The 15,922-nt window shown below is 39.1% G+C and overlaps 1 protein-coding gene across 2 annotated transcripts in view; it reads right to left on the minus strand.

Annotated features, from left to right (window-relative positions):
• LOC754769 (twitchin) overlaps nt 1-15,922 on the minus strand; it is a 127,369-nt gene that overhangs the window by 36,360 nt on the left and 75,087 nt on the right. For both annotated transcript variants that reach the window (XM_030973794.1, XM_030973795.1), the window contains 16 exons: nt 14,673-14,823; nt 13,318-13,599; nt 12,337-12,633; nt 11,576-11,779; nt 10,877-10,972; nt 10,257-10,426; nt 9,429-9,552; nt 8,346-8,648; nt 7,280-7,428; nt 6,205-6,355; nt 5,586-5,690; nt 4,917-5,114; nt 3,925-4,036; nt 3,072-3,244; nt 837-968; nt 79-225 (listed from right to left, as the gene is read on the minus strand). In XM_030973794.1, coding sequence (XP_030829654.1) covers nt 79-225; nt 837-968; nt 3,072-3,244; nt 3,925-4,036; nt 4,917-5,114; nt 5,586-5,690; nt 6,205-6,355; nt 7,280-7,428; nt 8,346-8,648; nt 9,429-9,552; nt 10,257-10,426; nt 10,877-10,972; nt 11,576-11,779; nt 12,337-12,633; nt 13,318-13,599; nt 14,673-14,823 — 2,794 coding nt within the window. The remainder of the gene's footprint in view (nt 1-78; nt 226-836; nt 969-3,071; nt 3,245-3,924; nt 4,037-4,916; nt 5,115-5,585; nt 5,691-6,204; nt 6,356-7,279; nt 7,429-8,345; nt 8,649-9,428; nt 9,553-10,256; nt 10,427-10,876; nt 10,973-11,575; nt 11,780-12,336; nt 12,634-13,317; nt 13,600-14,672; nt 14,824-15,922) is intronic.

A 15,922-nucleotide genomic window follows, 5' to 3' on the forward strand; every position in this document is an offset into this window, starting at 1 on the left:
ATTTCATACAAAAATCACACGTTTTTTTCATCAACCTTCAACAATGTTACTGAGTCACTTTAAGGAAACATTCCTTACCTGAGACCTTGACATCAAATGTGCAGGAGTCTGAGCCTACGCTGTTGCTCAGGGTCACCTTGAAGGTCTCGTTGTCTTCAGGCTCAGCACCCTTGATTCCAACTTGGACATAGTCATCAAAGACGATCGCCCTGACTCGGCTATCGGCTAGAGAAATGGAGAGAGAGAGAAAGCGGTTTGAAAAGGAGAGCGATTGATTTAAAGGCAACTGCAGACCTACATGTACCCTTTTCTACAAAACTTTTTTAAATCTTCTTATTTTGTCATATTTTGTGTAAGCACTATGATACAGTATCATCATGTTACTGGCCACAGGAACATATGTGTATAAGCACATTAAGTTTCATTGATAAGCATATACATTTTGGTGTGTTTCTACATGATAATATGCATGATCATATGCATTTAAGCGATTCCTATGAGAACATTTATAAGTTAGGTGGAGCGAGAGGTATGAAGTCTAATTTTACATTGTATGGGGTTAATATAGTAATCATATTAAAAACATTACAGTATTTAACCATTAATATTAATGAAAATGAAGGTAATAACATTAATGAAGTTAATACAAGTAACATTATTCAAAATCAATAATATCACATCGCTCGATCTCAATGACTAATACCATCATTCAACATCTGGAAAAACTGATTTTCCTATAATTTGAACCACAAGTTAATACATTGTAACCACCACTGTGTGAACATGGTATGTAAGTTGTTTCAGGATTACATTTAGACTTTTCCTAGGAAAGTTACCTGTGATGTTCTCGATTCCTCTGTGGAGTTGGACGTCGATGTCGCCCTTGCCTTCGAATGGAATCTTGACCTTGAAGGGTTCGCCTGCCTCTGTCTCCACATTCCTGGGTGCTGATCGGATGCTGGGTGGCACTGCAAAAAGAGACAACAAAATATGGTTAAATTATTTACCCCATTGCCTATTGGAACCAAGTGGTTGCTGTATCAAACCTATCTTAAAGTGAACAACAAAATAAACCATTCACAAATATGTCCAAATATTATGCATGCTTTTACTACAAAAGTAACTGGTGATCAACCCAAAACTTACAAAGGCTAGTTCAACACAGCAACGACTACATGTACATTTAACAACAAAATTATTCATACCCTTACCAAGTTTTGTAATTTTCTAAGTATGTGAAAACATGAGCGCTATTCAAGAACCCACTATTATTATTATTAGCATTATTATTATTGTTATGTATGCTTAAAGACACTGTAATGGCCACCAAAAATTAGCCCAAATGGACCATTACACAGAATAATTCAAATTGAAGGTACATGTAGATGAACAGTTTAATACCGAGTCAAACTATTCCTGAGAATCAGACATTTTATCTGAAACATTCATTCAAATTGTTTAACCTTATGGTTAAATGGTTGAATGGTTGAATGTACTCCCAAAATACTGCATCTACTGTACAATACATGTTTAGTAGCACTGAAATAACAACACATATCTACAGAAAGTAAATTTTTGCACAGAATGTGGTCCAAATGGAATCCTTCACTGTTTTATATATGAACTTCCAACTTTCTTGCACATGTAAATCAGAAATTGCAACCCCCCCCCAAAAAAACTAGATGGAATTCGACTGCGCGCAGTCGAAAATGATGCCTCCGTCATAGAGCAATTTTACAAACCAAAACAGAAGACATTTTTCGAATTCAAGTTCAATTGTAATCCATTAACAGGTTCTCAGAATATCGTGATTACAAGCAATTTCTCATATACATATATGACCCTTTGATCTTTGACCTCATGACCCTAAAATCTACTCAGTTCATTGGCTCTGCAAGATGTCCTGAGTTAAATAGTAATCCATCTGTCAGTTCTAATGAGAATGTGTTCACAAGCTATTTTTGCATACATAATGAGCCCATGACCTTTGACCTTTGATCTTATGAACCAAAAATCTACTCAGTTCATTGGCTCTGCAAGTAACATACATGACCTAATTTTGGCAGGAATCCATCAATCGGTTCTTGAGAACACGATCACGAGCTGTTTTTGCATACATAATGTGCGTTGTGGCCTTTGACCTTTGACCTCATGACCCCAAAATCTAATCAGTTCATCTGCTCTGCAAGTAACATACATGACCTAAGTTTAGCAGCAATCCATCAATCGGTTCTTGAGATAACGCAATCACGAGCTGTTTTTGCATACATAATGTGCGCTGTAGCCTTTGACCTTTGACCTCGTGACCCCAAAATCTAATCACTTCATCGGTTCTGCAAGTAACATACATGACCTAAGTTTGGCAGCAATCCATTACTTGGTTCTTGAGATAACGCGATCACGAGCTGTTTTTGCATACATAATGAGCCCTGTGACCTTTGACCTTTAACCTCATGACCCCAAAATCTAATCAGTTCTTTGACTCTGCAAGATACATACATGACCAAAGTTTGGCAGGAATCCATCAATCGGTTCTTCAGATAACGCGATCACGAGCTGTTTTTGCATACATAATGAGCCCTGTGACCTTTGACCTTTGACATCGTAACCCCAAAATCTAATCAGTTCATTGGCTCTGCAAGATACATACATGACCAAAGTTTGGCAGGAATCCATCAATCGGTTCTTCAGATAACGCGATCACGAGAACGGGACGTACGTACGTACAGACGTACGTACGTACAGACGTACGTACAGACGGACGGACGGACAACCCGAAAACATAATGCCTCCGGCTACTTCGTAACGGAGGCATAAAAAGTGTACCAAGGCAGTAGAAACCTATATAAGGGGGTCTCTTTAAAGCCTGTCCGCACTAGTTTGGCCAGGGGGATTAGACCTCCCTGCAAGGTCACTGACAGGTGGCTATCTCATCAAATCAGCTCTCAATGTAGCATAAAGAAAAAGAGGATCATGGGGGAACAACAGGCACTGATTAGGCATTGTTTGCTATATAGAGGGCAAAAGTAACTATAAGTAGTGCAGTGAGAATTTAACATTCTGTTACTTACGAAGGACTAGCAGCTTGGCGCGACACTTCTCAGTGCCGGCTTTGTTGGTAGCTTCGCAGACGATCTCTCCAGCGTCGGAATCCCTGAGGTCTGTGAGGATGAGGGTGTAGGTGGTGTCCGACTCCCTCATCTTAATCCTGGCTCCAGCGAACAGCTCCTCACCGTTACGGATCCTGTATCACAGAGGATGAAGACGGCAAGTATAGTGTCTAAGTTTATACAGGTTGGGTACTTAAGTTTAAGACATTGACTTTGTCAAAAATCTCTCATTTTTCTAGGAATAGAATCATCAGTCTCAGACTCCTATTGTAATTGATGTCTCCAAAATCAAGACCGAACTATTCAAACAGCTCTAGATGTAATGTCTACATGAATCCTTTTCAGTATTTGAACTGTTTCAATGTCCCCAACATCAGACCTCCTTCTTATCTGTGATTTAATCACTGTAAATATCCTGCCAATACACATATTTGTACATGTACGGTGTATATCTCAAATTCTTATCAAGTGCTTGTCTACCGGACACCCAATTCTCTCCATCTCTCTCCTCTTACATCATCTTGCAAACTCCTCTCAAAATCTTTTAGTTAATTGCTCCCTCTTCTTTCTCTCCCCTTTCTACCTCCCATAACCTCCAACCTCACCTCCCCCATCCCTTCTCCCCATTCACCCCCAACAATTCTCTCCATCTCTCTCCTCTTACATCATCTTGAAAACTCCTTTCAAACTCTTTTAGTATGCTCCCTCTCCTCTCTCTCTCTCTCTGCCCATTCTACCCTCCATAACCCCCCTACCTCTCACCTCCCCCATCCCTTCTCCTACTTTACCCCCCACTGTCTTCCCACAGTCTTACCATCTGATGGTTGGCTGTGGTGTTCCAGAGACCCTGCACTCAAACTTGGCCTCTTCTCCCTGGGCAGACTGCACAGGCCTGAATTTATCGTCAAAGATTGGAGCAACACCCTCTGCAAGATTAAGATAAAATCAAATTATTGAAATCACACTCTAAATGAAATTCAGATAAAATACATGTAAAGTTAATGTCAATAGTATTTCTTTTTACATGCTACAAGGGCCAAATGGCACACACCAACAAATCATCAAGATTACAATCATAACAACATCATCAATTTTTGTAAAATTCAAACTGCAAAATCAAAAGATAAATCAATGTATGGCATTCAGTTCTACTTGATCATAGATTTTGGGATAGTCCATAATAGCATTCTTTTAGTATGGATAGTATTTAAAAAACACTTTTACATGTATTAGACAATTCTCATTTAACATTTGAAGATTTTTAATGTGATTCTTATATAAAGGTTAGAAATAATGATGGATCAATGAAAGTTTTCATGGTAAAACAAGAGTGTAACATCTGATCATTTAAAAGTTCAGATTCAACAAGTTCAGTACAAATGGGAGTCTTTTTATAGAGGTTGCCACAATAGGAAAATTTCCCACAATACTTGCTGGTAGGTTTTTCGGTCTCAATGGAATGGGTGCGGAAGAAAAGATATGCATTCTTTATAAGCAGGCAGTCTTTATTTTCAGAACATTTTAACACAGGGCTAAATGACAAGCAATGTTCAAGAAGGAAAAAATATGTGGTCTCTATGAACAGGGGGTCTTCCTTCACATGTGGTCTTTCTACAGAAATTCCTGATTAAGAAAGTCTTGTCTATACTTACTGCTTGGTTTCTCAGTTTTTAAATATATGTGATATTTCAACACAGCTAGTTGCTAAAGACTTTGCTCTGAACTTACTGATTGTTTTGCTATGTCTTTTGATATATGTGCTATTTCTACACAGCTAGATGGTAAAGAAGTTTGCTCTGTACTTACTGATTGGTTTCTGGGTCTCGATGGGTGCGGAGGTGACAGCGGGTTCGCTGGGTCCCATCTCGTTCTCAGCGATCACCCTGAACTCGTAGCCCACGCCTGGCTCCAGACCGTCCACGGTGATGCTGGTGCCCTTGACAGGATACTTGCTGACTGGCTCCCAGTCTGGCGAGCCTTCCTCACGCTTCTCAACAACGTAGCCTGTAGTGTATCAAAAGTGAATTTTATTTTTTTTCATTTCCTTTTATTTCTCTCCTCTTTCTTAACCTTTCAACCCTACTAATCAATCTTTACTTCTTCTATTGCTTCGTCCCTTCCTTCATTCAGCCTTTTCCCCTTCCTACTCATTCTTCAGCTTGCTCTCACCTTCTTTTTTTCTTGTATCCATATCACCTTATTATCCTCCTGCCTTTTCTCTTTTTTGTCTTCCATCCCCTCATTTTAATAAATCCCTTTTCTTTCGGTCAATCTCAACTTTATTCTTGCTCTTCCTCTCATCTGACATCTTCTCTATTTCTGCCTATTTTTTTTATTTTTCTTTCTTCTTTCCACCTTGCTCATTACCCATACTTCTTCTTCAGTAACCCCTATGTTGTCTGTTTCTACTTCATCCTCTTCTTTCTTCCATCCTATCCATCTTTCTTTCCCCTCCCTCCACAAGCGCGCACTCACCTGCAAGCTTGGATCCACCATCTGAAGAGGGTTTGTCCCACTGGAGGTCCACTGTATCCCTGCCGATGTCGGATGCGACAGGTACGCCAGGAGCAGAGGGAGCATCTACATCAAGAACAAAAAATGGAAGGGAAAAACCAATGGTTTAATTATCATAGCACTATGGGTTTCCTTTCATTAAAGCTTTTAGGTCTATCATGTACATGTAGATATTACAAAAATCCACTTTTTAAAAGAAGTGAAACACAGATAAACAGTTTAAATAATCTATATTTTTTTTCTTCTCTTTTGTTCTTCTTGTTGTTGTTGTTGTTGAGAATTTCCTATCAGGCAAAAATCATTATCTGCATAAAACCAAAGTGTGACATCCAATTTTACAAAATTATTACTCAGAGATGCATACAGTATTCTTTTAATACTTAAAATTTAATTTGGGAGCACTGAATCAATAATTTTGATTGGTATGCACAGAGCAGGCTTTTAATGGGACATGCTAACTGTCTAAACATAGTCAAATTTTTTGTATAGATTATTTTCATTCATATTTTCCTTATTTAAATAACCCATCTCTGATTTATACCATTTGCATTTCGAATAAAAAAATCTCATGTTCACTTACTGATAATGGCTTTGGGCTCAATGCCCAGCAGGGTGCGGCTTGCGGGTCCCTTTCCTGCCTTGTTCTTGGCGAAGACCCTGAACTCATACTCTGCGGTGTCACGGAGGTTACCCACTGGTAGGGTGGTCTCCTTAACGTTGTAATCATTCACCTGAGAAGGGTAGAAATTAAATGACAGATTATAATAAGATAAGATTTAATATTTGTTTTTCATATTTGTGTGGTTTTGGTTACAAGAATACACAGAGATTTGTTCTATAGATGCAATTTAAACATTGGGAAGACAACAAAATACAGACACACCTGCTTTAGTGACCACCTGTCTACAAAGAACACCTGTCTACAAAGGCCACATTTGTTGTTTCCCTTGAAAATGGTTTTTCATTGAATCATGTACTAAAGGAACCTGTCTACAAAGGCCACTTTTTGTGTTTCCCTTGGGTGGTCGCTATAGACAGGTTTGACTGTATGTACCAAATATGACATCACTCGCAACCCAGATGTACAGTATCCCATTATTGCATTTTTACAACCTATTCAAAGGAATATATTCGCTATCAATCACTTTAAACTCATCAGGGAGTATAATACCACACCATACAGATATGTATGAACAATACAAAGTAACCAATGACAACCGCACCATAATCCCTTGCTGCCCACATCATTCTCTTATTAGCCACTCTCAAACTCTTTTCTACTTCTTCATGAAGCATCTGATACAATGCTAGAACCACCCTCATCAAAAACATGAACATCACCATTGTAATCCCCTGCTATATATCACGTCTTAATACTGGTAGTCCACTCACAATCCCTCTCTCCCTCTTCTCAACAATGTCTCCTATGATAGCACCAGATCTTAACTATATACCACCATCATTATCAACATCATCATCATTATTATCCCCTCCCCTCTTCCATCTATCACATCTTACCAGTAGCCACGCTCCATCCCCTCTCCCTCTTCTCAACGATGTCTCCTATCATAGCATTGGATCTTAACTATACCACCATCATTATCAACATCATCATCATCATTATCCCCTCCCCTCCTCCATTTATCACATCTTACCGGAATCCATTCTCCATCCCTCTCCCTCTTCTCAACGATGTATCCGATGATGGGTGATCCACCATCGGCCTCGGGAGCTTCCCACGACAGCCTGACGAATCCACGGTCCACTTCATCTGCATTGGGCTTGCCTGGTGCTTCGGGTGCATCTGAGATGGATGGACAGTCAAAAAAAGAAAATCATACATACGTTCTTCAAGACCACATTATAAATTCACTACATTTAAAGCATTGGGAGCCCCAAATTCGCCAAAAGTTTGATGGCAAAATTTCACTTGAATTGTAGCACAATGTGAAAGAGGATGTCATTAAAGACACACTTCTGAAAAGATTTCCCCCAAAAAAATGTGTTTGAAGACAAATATTTGTAAAAGAATACATAATTTGGGTTATCATTGTATGCAGAAAACCTAAATTTTGTATTCTTTCATCAACTTCCGTTTGTAAAATCTTTGCAGAAATGTGTCTTAAAATGACATCATCTTTCACATTGTGACACAATTTAAATGAAATTGTGCCATCAATTTGTGGTGCTCCCAACACTTTAGAGGGGCTTTAACATAGTTTTTTAAATCATTATCTGCTTAAAAACATTCAATCAAACAAGTGAGTCATGATAAGGTTACATGTACTATGATTCAGACAAATTTGCAGGTTTTCTCAATTTGTACTCATAACAATAACCCACCATTCCTCCAAGTGTCTTCAAATCGTACTCCAACTGTAGCATACATACCAAATTATAATATAAACGTGCGTGTACATGTACAAACAATATACATTTGTGCAGATTTAGTACGCGAACATACCCTTCTGCTCCATATACATGTGCATATATTTTTTCCTTACTATACCACCTACGTATGAAATGAATCTGTAACCAAAGTGATAATGGGAGACATTCTCAGAAAAATAAGTCTTCACAAAGTTTTATGTTATATGAATAAACAGATTGTGCTTTCCTGATAAAAAGGGTGCTTTCCTGATAAAAAGGATACTTTAAAGCTTAGGTTAATGAATATATAAATTGGTATACTCTTGCACTTTAAAATGATCATGTTTATACCAAATGGATCCTTGATGGTGATGGCCTGAGATCCCTCTAGGGGTGGTCCTACACCATGCTGGTTCTCGGCGCTCACGCGGAACTTGAGAATGGAGCCCTCGTCCAGGTTGACCACGTCGTAGGTGGTGGTGCGGACGTAGGTGGAGACCTTGGTCCAGGCCGAGCGTCCCGCAGCCTGCTTCTCGATCACGTAGTTTGTAACCCGACTGCCTCCGTCGTCCTGTGGCGGTTTCCATGACAACCTGCAGAAATCTGCAGTGACGTCAGTGGCCGCCAACGGGCCCTCGGGGGCAGATGGTTTGTCTGGAGGGAGAGAGGAGCGGAATTAGAAATGAATAATTTTAGATAAATGGCTTTTTACGAGGTCTGCTGCATGATACATACAGTAAGAAGCTAACCTCTATCAGATTAAATACCTAATGCTCTCATCCCCAAACCATTGGTACAGGAGCCACCCTGGTTCTTGTTGACAATGGGTTTAAATTAGTTTAAATAGTTAACCCGTTGACATCTGATTTCTTCAAGTCCCATAAGCTTAATGAAGAGATCATCTGGTACCAGTAGGCAATGGTAAAGAAAGATTATCAAGAGTCCTTTTCAGGACTTCCCAATCTTCCCTCTCTCTCACATGGTGCAACCGCAAGCCTACTGTACATTTCTTTTCCATTTGTAAAGCTCCTGCTAAAATCAATTATTCCAAGTTTACAATAATAACTACTAAGATAGCTTGCATACTTTGTGCTACATTGCCTTCAATAACTGTATTAAATTTACTAGTATGTGAGCATCCTTTAGACAAGAAATTCAAGTATTACATTCATTTATATAAATTTGTTTTACCTAACTGCTAAGAAAGCATACCTGTATATACGAGTGTAAGTAAACAACCAGGGGACCAGCGGCTTTAAGTCCTCTCTGAAGGACTAACGAAGATTGATGCCTTACCAAAGGGCACAAGCGCATTGGCTTGGTTTGGAACATGGGACCTTCCGGTTAAATACCAGACCACTGCTCTACCACTGAGCCATCGCGCCTCCCCAATTTCTTTACACAGACGAAATGACCTTTGTCTGAATGACTCACCAACTACAATGATCCGTACAGTGGCTGTGTCGGTTCCCTTCTCATTGCTGAATGTGACCGCGTATGTTCCAGCATCGCCACGTTCAGCCTCGCTGTTCGCCATGATGCTGCTAAGCTCAGTGTCCTGTAGATTATATAGTGCAGTAGGAGAGTCAAAGCAATGTCTATGTTGAGGACTGAATGCTTGACAATTTCGTCTGAGCATCATGTAATTTTTTTTCTTCAATAGTTGCTTCTCTTTGTGGTCTAGATATTGGACTCAGAATCGATTCAAAATGTATATTGAGCCAGATTTAAAAACGTTAACCACCTACAAATATATATTTTTTTTAACACTTAATTTCGCAACATAGAGAAAAGAAAAATTTAAAGTAAAAAAACAAAAACAAAATGCAATTTTCAGACACGATGGCGGTGATATTATGACTGAATAGTATACACAATTTTTTTCAATACACATTCATTACTCCTGTTTATTACAAAATCATAAACCTATTTTTTAATTTAAATCCTATATAGCATCTCCTGAGAGCTATTACAACATTATTTCTGTCAAAGTGATATGAGTTAATGCCCCTCAGGCTCTCAGAAGACAATATTCATGTAGTAATAAGAATGATAACTAACATTAAAATAGCACTTAATGTACTCAATATTTCTAAACACTACAATAACAAACTTGCACATGAAATAAACACTCGTCCTTTAAAGAAAAACTTAGGTAGTAAACATGACGAGGTGATATTTATAAAAATGCAATATGTAATAACATCATAATTTATGCAATTATACATGGATAAAACTACTAAGGTAAAGACCAAGCCAGACCTCAAAGGCGATCCTATTAGAGGGTTCAACAGTGATGCCGTTCTTGTCGCTGCGTGACCATGTGATGTTAGGTGGTGGGGAGCCCTCGAATGAAATCTCAACGCGGAACTTCTCCCCTGCGACAGCGGTAACCTCACGGTTGCGGCTAGATGAATCCACCTTGGGTTTGACTGAAAAGGACAAAAGATACATTATTAGTATTTTTTTTAATTAGTTATTTTTTACTTCTTTTTTAAAATATTTTTTACTGTAGGTTATAAAATACAACCATATGAACAGGGTTCTGCACACATATGTGAGGTTAAAGTAATATTCATTTCCTTGGAACTCAAACAAAGATTTCTGAAAACCTGAATTCAGGAATTATATAATTTCTGAAAAGCTACCTACATTGAAAGGTATATCCTTAAAACTGCTGGGAAATATTCTAAACCTAGTTTAATCCCATTTCTAATGCATGTATTTCGTGAAATGTCAAACCCCCTTAAATGTACAGAATACATGCAAAGATTGAAGGCAATTGATCAAGGACCTGGCTTACAAAATTACAGACAGATTTTCTATGTGAAAAGAATCAAAGGAACAGCAATGCATGAAGTAAAGAAAGGAAGTTCTACTACCTGGTGGTGGTCTTGCTGTGATGGCATCGGAGGAATCGCTAGGCTTGCCTGGGCCGGCCTCATTGACTGCCTTCACTCTGAACTCATAGCTGGTACCTAGAAATGTTCCAAACAAAGTTAAAAATTATGGCTCTGATACATCAAAGCCCATGAATACAACTCGGGTTAAACAGGACTTTCCAGGCTGTTGGTCTTATGTTCAACTTCCTACGATGGAAAACACTATTTAAGGAGAACAGATGTAGTCTCTGCAGAAATCTGTACCTGGAGGTGGTCTTTTTTCTACTCTGAAATCCTGTTACATGTACTTGTTCAAAAGAACATGCCATCTTCCTTCTTTTTTCCTAAATATCCCTTTAAGCTACACACGTGTGACTCCTCATCTCTTTTTTATGCACCATCTCACTCTTTTCAGTCTTTTATTCTCTTTCTCCTTTTGTCTCTGTCTCTCTTTCTCTTTCTGTCTATCTCTCCTATCCTTTCTCTCTTCAAGCCTTTCTCTTTCTTTCTGTTCCCCATCCCACTCTGTCTCTCTCTCCTTTTTTCTACCTTCTCTCCCCTCTTTCTTTTTCTCAACCATTACCTCTACAGATATCTCTCTCCATTTCGTTGGCTGCCTACAAAATAGCCGCAAAAATTGCCATTGTACTGTCAATCGCAATGACAACCATATCGAGGGCAGCCAACGATTCTCTATACCTTCTGTAAGCTTGAAGGCAGTGAAGCTCGTATCCTTGACTGGTGCCCTTGTGGCCGTCGACCAGTCACCATGTTCCTTGCGCTTCTCCACAGTGTAACCTACGATAGGGTTGCCACCATCGTTAGAGGGCCTCGTCCATTGGATGGAGATCGTGGTCGAGGTCGTTGTGGTTACCTCAGGCTGTGACGGCATACCAGGTGGGTCTTGAAATGCAAGAAAATATAATTGGTTAGGCACCTGATTTTTCTTTTCCTACTTTTTTTAATTGATCGTTCAAAAGTTTGAGTTCATGTATAAAAAGAAGGAATACAAAATAACATTCCGTTATGGACAGTTAGTCCTTGAAGTATTAAAATCTGGTACCCATCACCTCATAGTTTGCAGTAGCTTATTTTCTTCAATTTTTTTAGTGCTTGCAACCCAGCCAAAAAATGAACACATGAAAATACCTTTCACTTGTTGGCTTACACACTGTATGTGTTTGGGATATATTGTCCACAAAATTAATTCGTTTCACATTCTGTATGCAAAAAAATACATGTAATGCATGAGCAATATAGTGTTATTTAACCACTTCTCTCAAAGCATACATGTACACCCAACATATTATGAGTAAGTTATGACACTTTTATGATTACTACTACTCCTATTAAGGTTAATGCTTCTACTACTACTATTTCTAGTACCACTGCTACTGCTAAAACTCTTACTACACACTTCCTCTACAGTCGCGCTAATCCACTTTCCATCTGAGACTCACCGAATGGATTCTTGGCGATGACGGTCTCGCTCGTGATAGGCTTGCTGACTCCGTACTGGTTCTCGGCCGACACCCTGAACTGGTACTCTCCCCCCTCCTTCAAGTTCTTGACCTTGAAGTGCGGGGAGGGCACAAAGCTGCTGACCTTACTCCAGGCCCCCGTATCCGGGTCGCGCTTCTCCACTACATAGTTCTCTACGTCTTCTGGGCCGTTGACCGGCTGTTTCCAAGACAGCGTTACGCTGTTAGGGGAGATGTCGCTAACCTGGACCGGGCCCTGGGGTACGTCAGGCTCCGCTGTTGGGGGAAGGAGAAGAGATGGAAGTAGATTGGTTATTTTCATAAGTTTATTTGCTTTTTTGTTTTGTTTTGTTTAAAATGTAATTTTTCATCATTGTATTTTGTTTGTTATAGTGCTTAGAGACTTTGGTGATAAGCGCTTTGTAAGCACCGTGTTTATTATTATTATTATTGCTTATGTTTTTGAGACAAGTCACAAGACTAGAGCAAATGATTTAACAATAACGAGAAGAAAAAACAATAATTTTAAGCCACATGCATTCAATACATGTAGCTTGATTAACTCATTGAAATGTGGCATGGAACTATTAATCAACCTCTCTTTTAGAACTAGTACCAGGCACTATTTCATCAATTTTAATTTCATCTGAATATTTCTTTACATCTATTTTCAAAGTGTTTTGATAAGCTCGATACACATCTGTATTTGAGTGGTTGCCTGTACCAAAATGCAGTGAATATACTTGTATCAAAATTGCTACAAATAATCTATAGGGCATGCCAACACATCAAAGTTCATGTCTACAAACTGAGTGCCAAGTGATAGATTACATACGACCACAAATAATCTAACTTAATGAAAAAGGAACAATTCCAGATTTGGCCAAAACTGGCCATTTTAGAATTATTGCGATGGACCATATGACAAATTAAAACAAGGACATACGTTAATATACATACCAATAACGGTAACTTTGACACGTGCGGTGTCGGAACCGGAGTCGTTCTTGACGGTGATGGTGTAGCGGCCGGCGTCCTGGCGCTCGGCGCTGTCCACCTTTAGCTTGGTGTAAGTCCTGGCGGTCGTGACGAGGACGCGGCCGGACTCCTTGACCGGACTGGATCCCAGTTCCCAGGTGGCCGTTGGGGTAGGGAAGCCGGTCAAGGGGAGGTTGATCTCAAACTTCTCACCTCCCTTGACCTTGATGTCCTCCAGGCTGCCGATGTCCAGCTTGGGACGTTCTGCAAAGTAAAGCCCCAAGAGACGGTACTTGGTCAAGTTGAATTTCATTTGTTTCTATCCCCTGATATCCCCAGTCACACTGACGAAGACCAACACTAGGGCCCTATTTCACAAAACTTGTCATCAGTGACAAATGACAGTTTTTGTTATAAGCTAGTGAAATCCTTGCTTCTGATTGGTTATCAGCAGATTTGTCACTAATTTTGTCATTTGTCATTGAAAAAAGGCTTTGTGAAATGGGTCCCAGAAAGACATTGGACCACACAAAAAAGTATATTCCCAATTGGTCAAAAATTGGTGGGTTTGGAGTCAGTTTGGCAGTGTGACTGAGGTTTAACCCTCATCCCTGGCATGGAGGCCAAACCCTACCCAAGATATTATTGACAAACAGGATTAAGAAACCTTGGCCTTGTTTCATGCGACTTGATATCAGTGAGAAATTACTGTAACTGCTACAAGCTACAGATCATTGTATACGATTGGCTGATAGCAAATTTATTACAGATTTGTAGCACTTTTTTTTAAATAAGAAGTTTAATGAAACATGGCCCTGGATTTTTCTTTCCATGACTTTCTTAAATGGTAATAACAAATACTGAACAGAAACATTACTGACTAAGAAAGCAAAATACAAGTCTTAATACTCATAATAAAATAATAATAATATAGCTACGTTTATATTGCACATGTATATATCATAAGGGTTGATCAAGGCACCTATACAGTTGTATTTATACCCGAGCTTTAGCCCAGCTGTCCTACAGCACTAAAAGCATTCAAGTACTGAGTTCCTGCCAGGTACCCATTTATTACACCTGGGTGAAGAGTGGAAAATGTAGATTTATGCCTTGCCAAAGGACACAAATGCTGCAGTGGGACTTAAAACACAAACCATATGATCCACAGACTTATCCATTTGGCGCCGCCTCTACAAATAAATACACCTTTACATAGAAATATTCATTCATAAACACATCCATCTTCTTCAAAACTTAGAATGCTGGAGAAAACATGTGACAGCTAGGATTGATCGATTTGAACTTAGAAATGGTGGAATAATCTTGATCTAAACCTGGCTTATCCTCGATGACGGTTGCTGGGGTAGGTGCACTTGGTTTGCCTGGGCATTCATCGTTGTTGGCCCTGACACGGAACTCAAGCTCCTCTCCCTCGACAAGGTCTGGAACCACTGCAGACTCCTCCTTGGGAGACACCTCAAGACACTGTCGATATCAAACAAAGTTGGATTATGTTTAATACCCCTTGAGGAAAAGACCTGGGGGTGTTTCACAAAGATTCTAAGTCAAACTTAACTCTAAGTTGGACTTAAACATTATGGAGAGCCATATGTAGCCTTAAAATAAAATATATTCAAAAGCAAAAATTCAAGTAGTTTTAGACTTTTTATAAATTCCACATCGATAACATGAAATCTCCTTGATGATAGGAAATATAAATGATTTGAATCAACATTTTGTGCCTTTTAAAATAACTTTTACAAAATATTTTCAAAGATGCTAACAGCTTTCCATAATTGTTAAGTCCAACTTAAAGATAAGTTCAACTTAGGATCTTTGTGAAACACCCTCCTGCTTGAAAACACCTCATGATAAAAGTGGAATCATATATTTTATTCAAAAAATTTAAATCCTATCTCAAATTCTTGCAACGTTTACTTTGTGACAGTGTTTAACTCTGAGCTACAATGCATATCATACTACTTCTTAATCGTATGTTTGGCAGTACCCTTTTCTATTCTTATTTATCGTGTTTAAGTGCAGTCTTTGAACTCTGTACTTGTTATAGAATGATAACTTAGACTACCACAATGTTTGCAGTATATACAGTACACAATATACATGTGACAATAGTCGACTGTGGCAATCCAACGATTCTTCCATTAATGGATTAAAGCAGGTTAAGGGTTAAAGATGCTTTTGTTTGACTTTCTCTCTGCTGGACGAGTGTAACAGATCTTTATCTCTGAACAGAAATGAGATACTGAAAAACCACCGTTCAAAACAGAAGCCGTACTTTATAGTGCAAAAGTTGGTCTTTACGTCTTTAAGGGCTAGCTTGGTGCAGCTCCTGTATCCAGAGGTCTGTTTTTAACTTTTTACCTGCTTTGGACAACTAATGTATGTCAGTGGACTGCCAAACTTGACTTTTGTCACACAAACAGATTTCATAGCATCACAGTACTCCGAACATGACAGCATATAGATACAGTCAAACCCGTCTATAGCGACCGCCCAAGGGAAACACAAAAGGGGTCTTTGTAGACAGGTGCTTTCAGTACATGTTTCAATAAGAATCCATTTT

The sequence above is a fragment of the Strongylocentrotus purpuratus genome, unplaced genomic scaffold (genome assembly GCF_000002235.5).
Source record: "Strongylocentrotus purpuratus isolate Spur 01 unplaced genomic scaffold, Spur_5.0 spur5_scaffold_7, whole genome shotgun sequence".
NCBI lineage: Eukaryota > Metazoa > Echinodermata > Echinoidea > Camarodonta > Strongylocentrotidae > Strongylocentrotus > Strongylocentrotus purpuratus.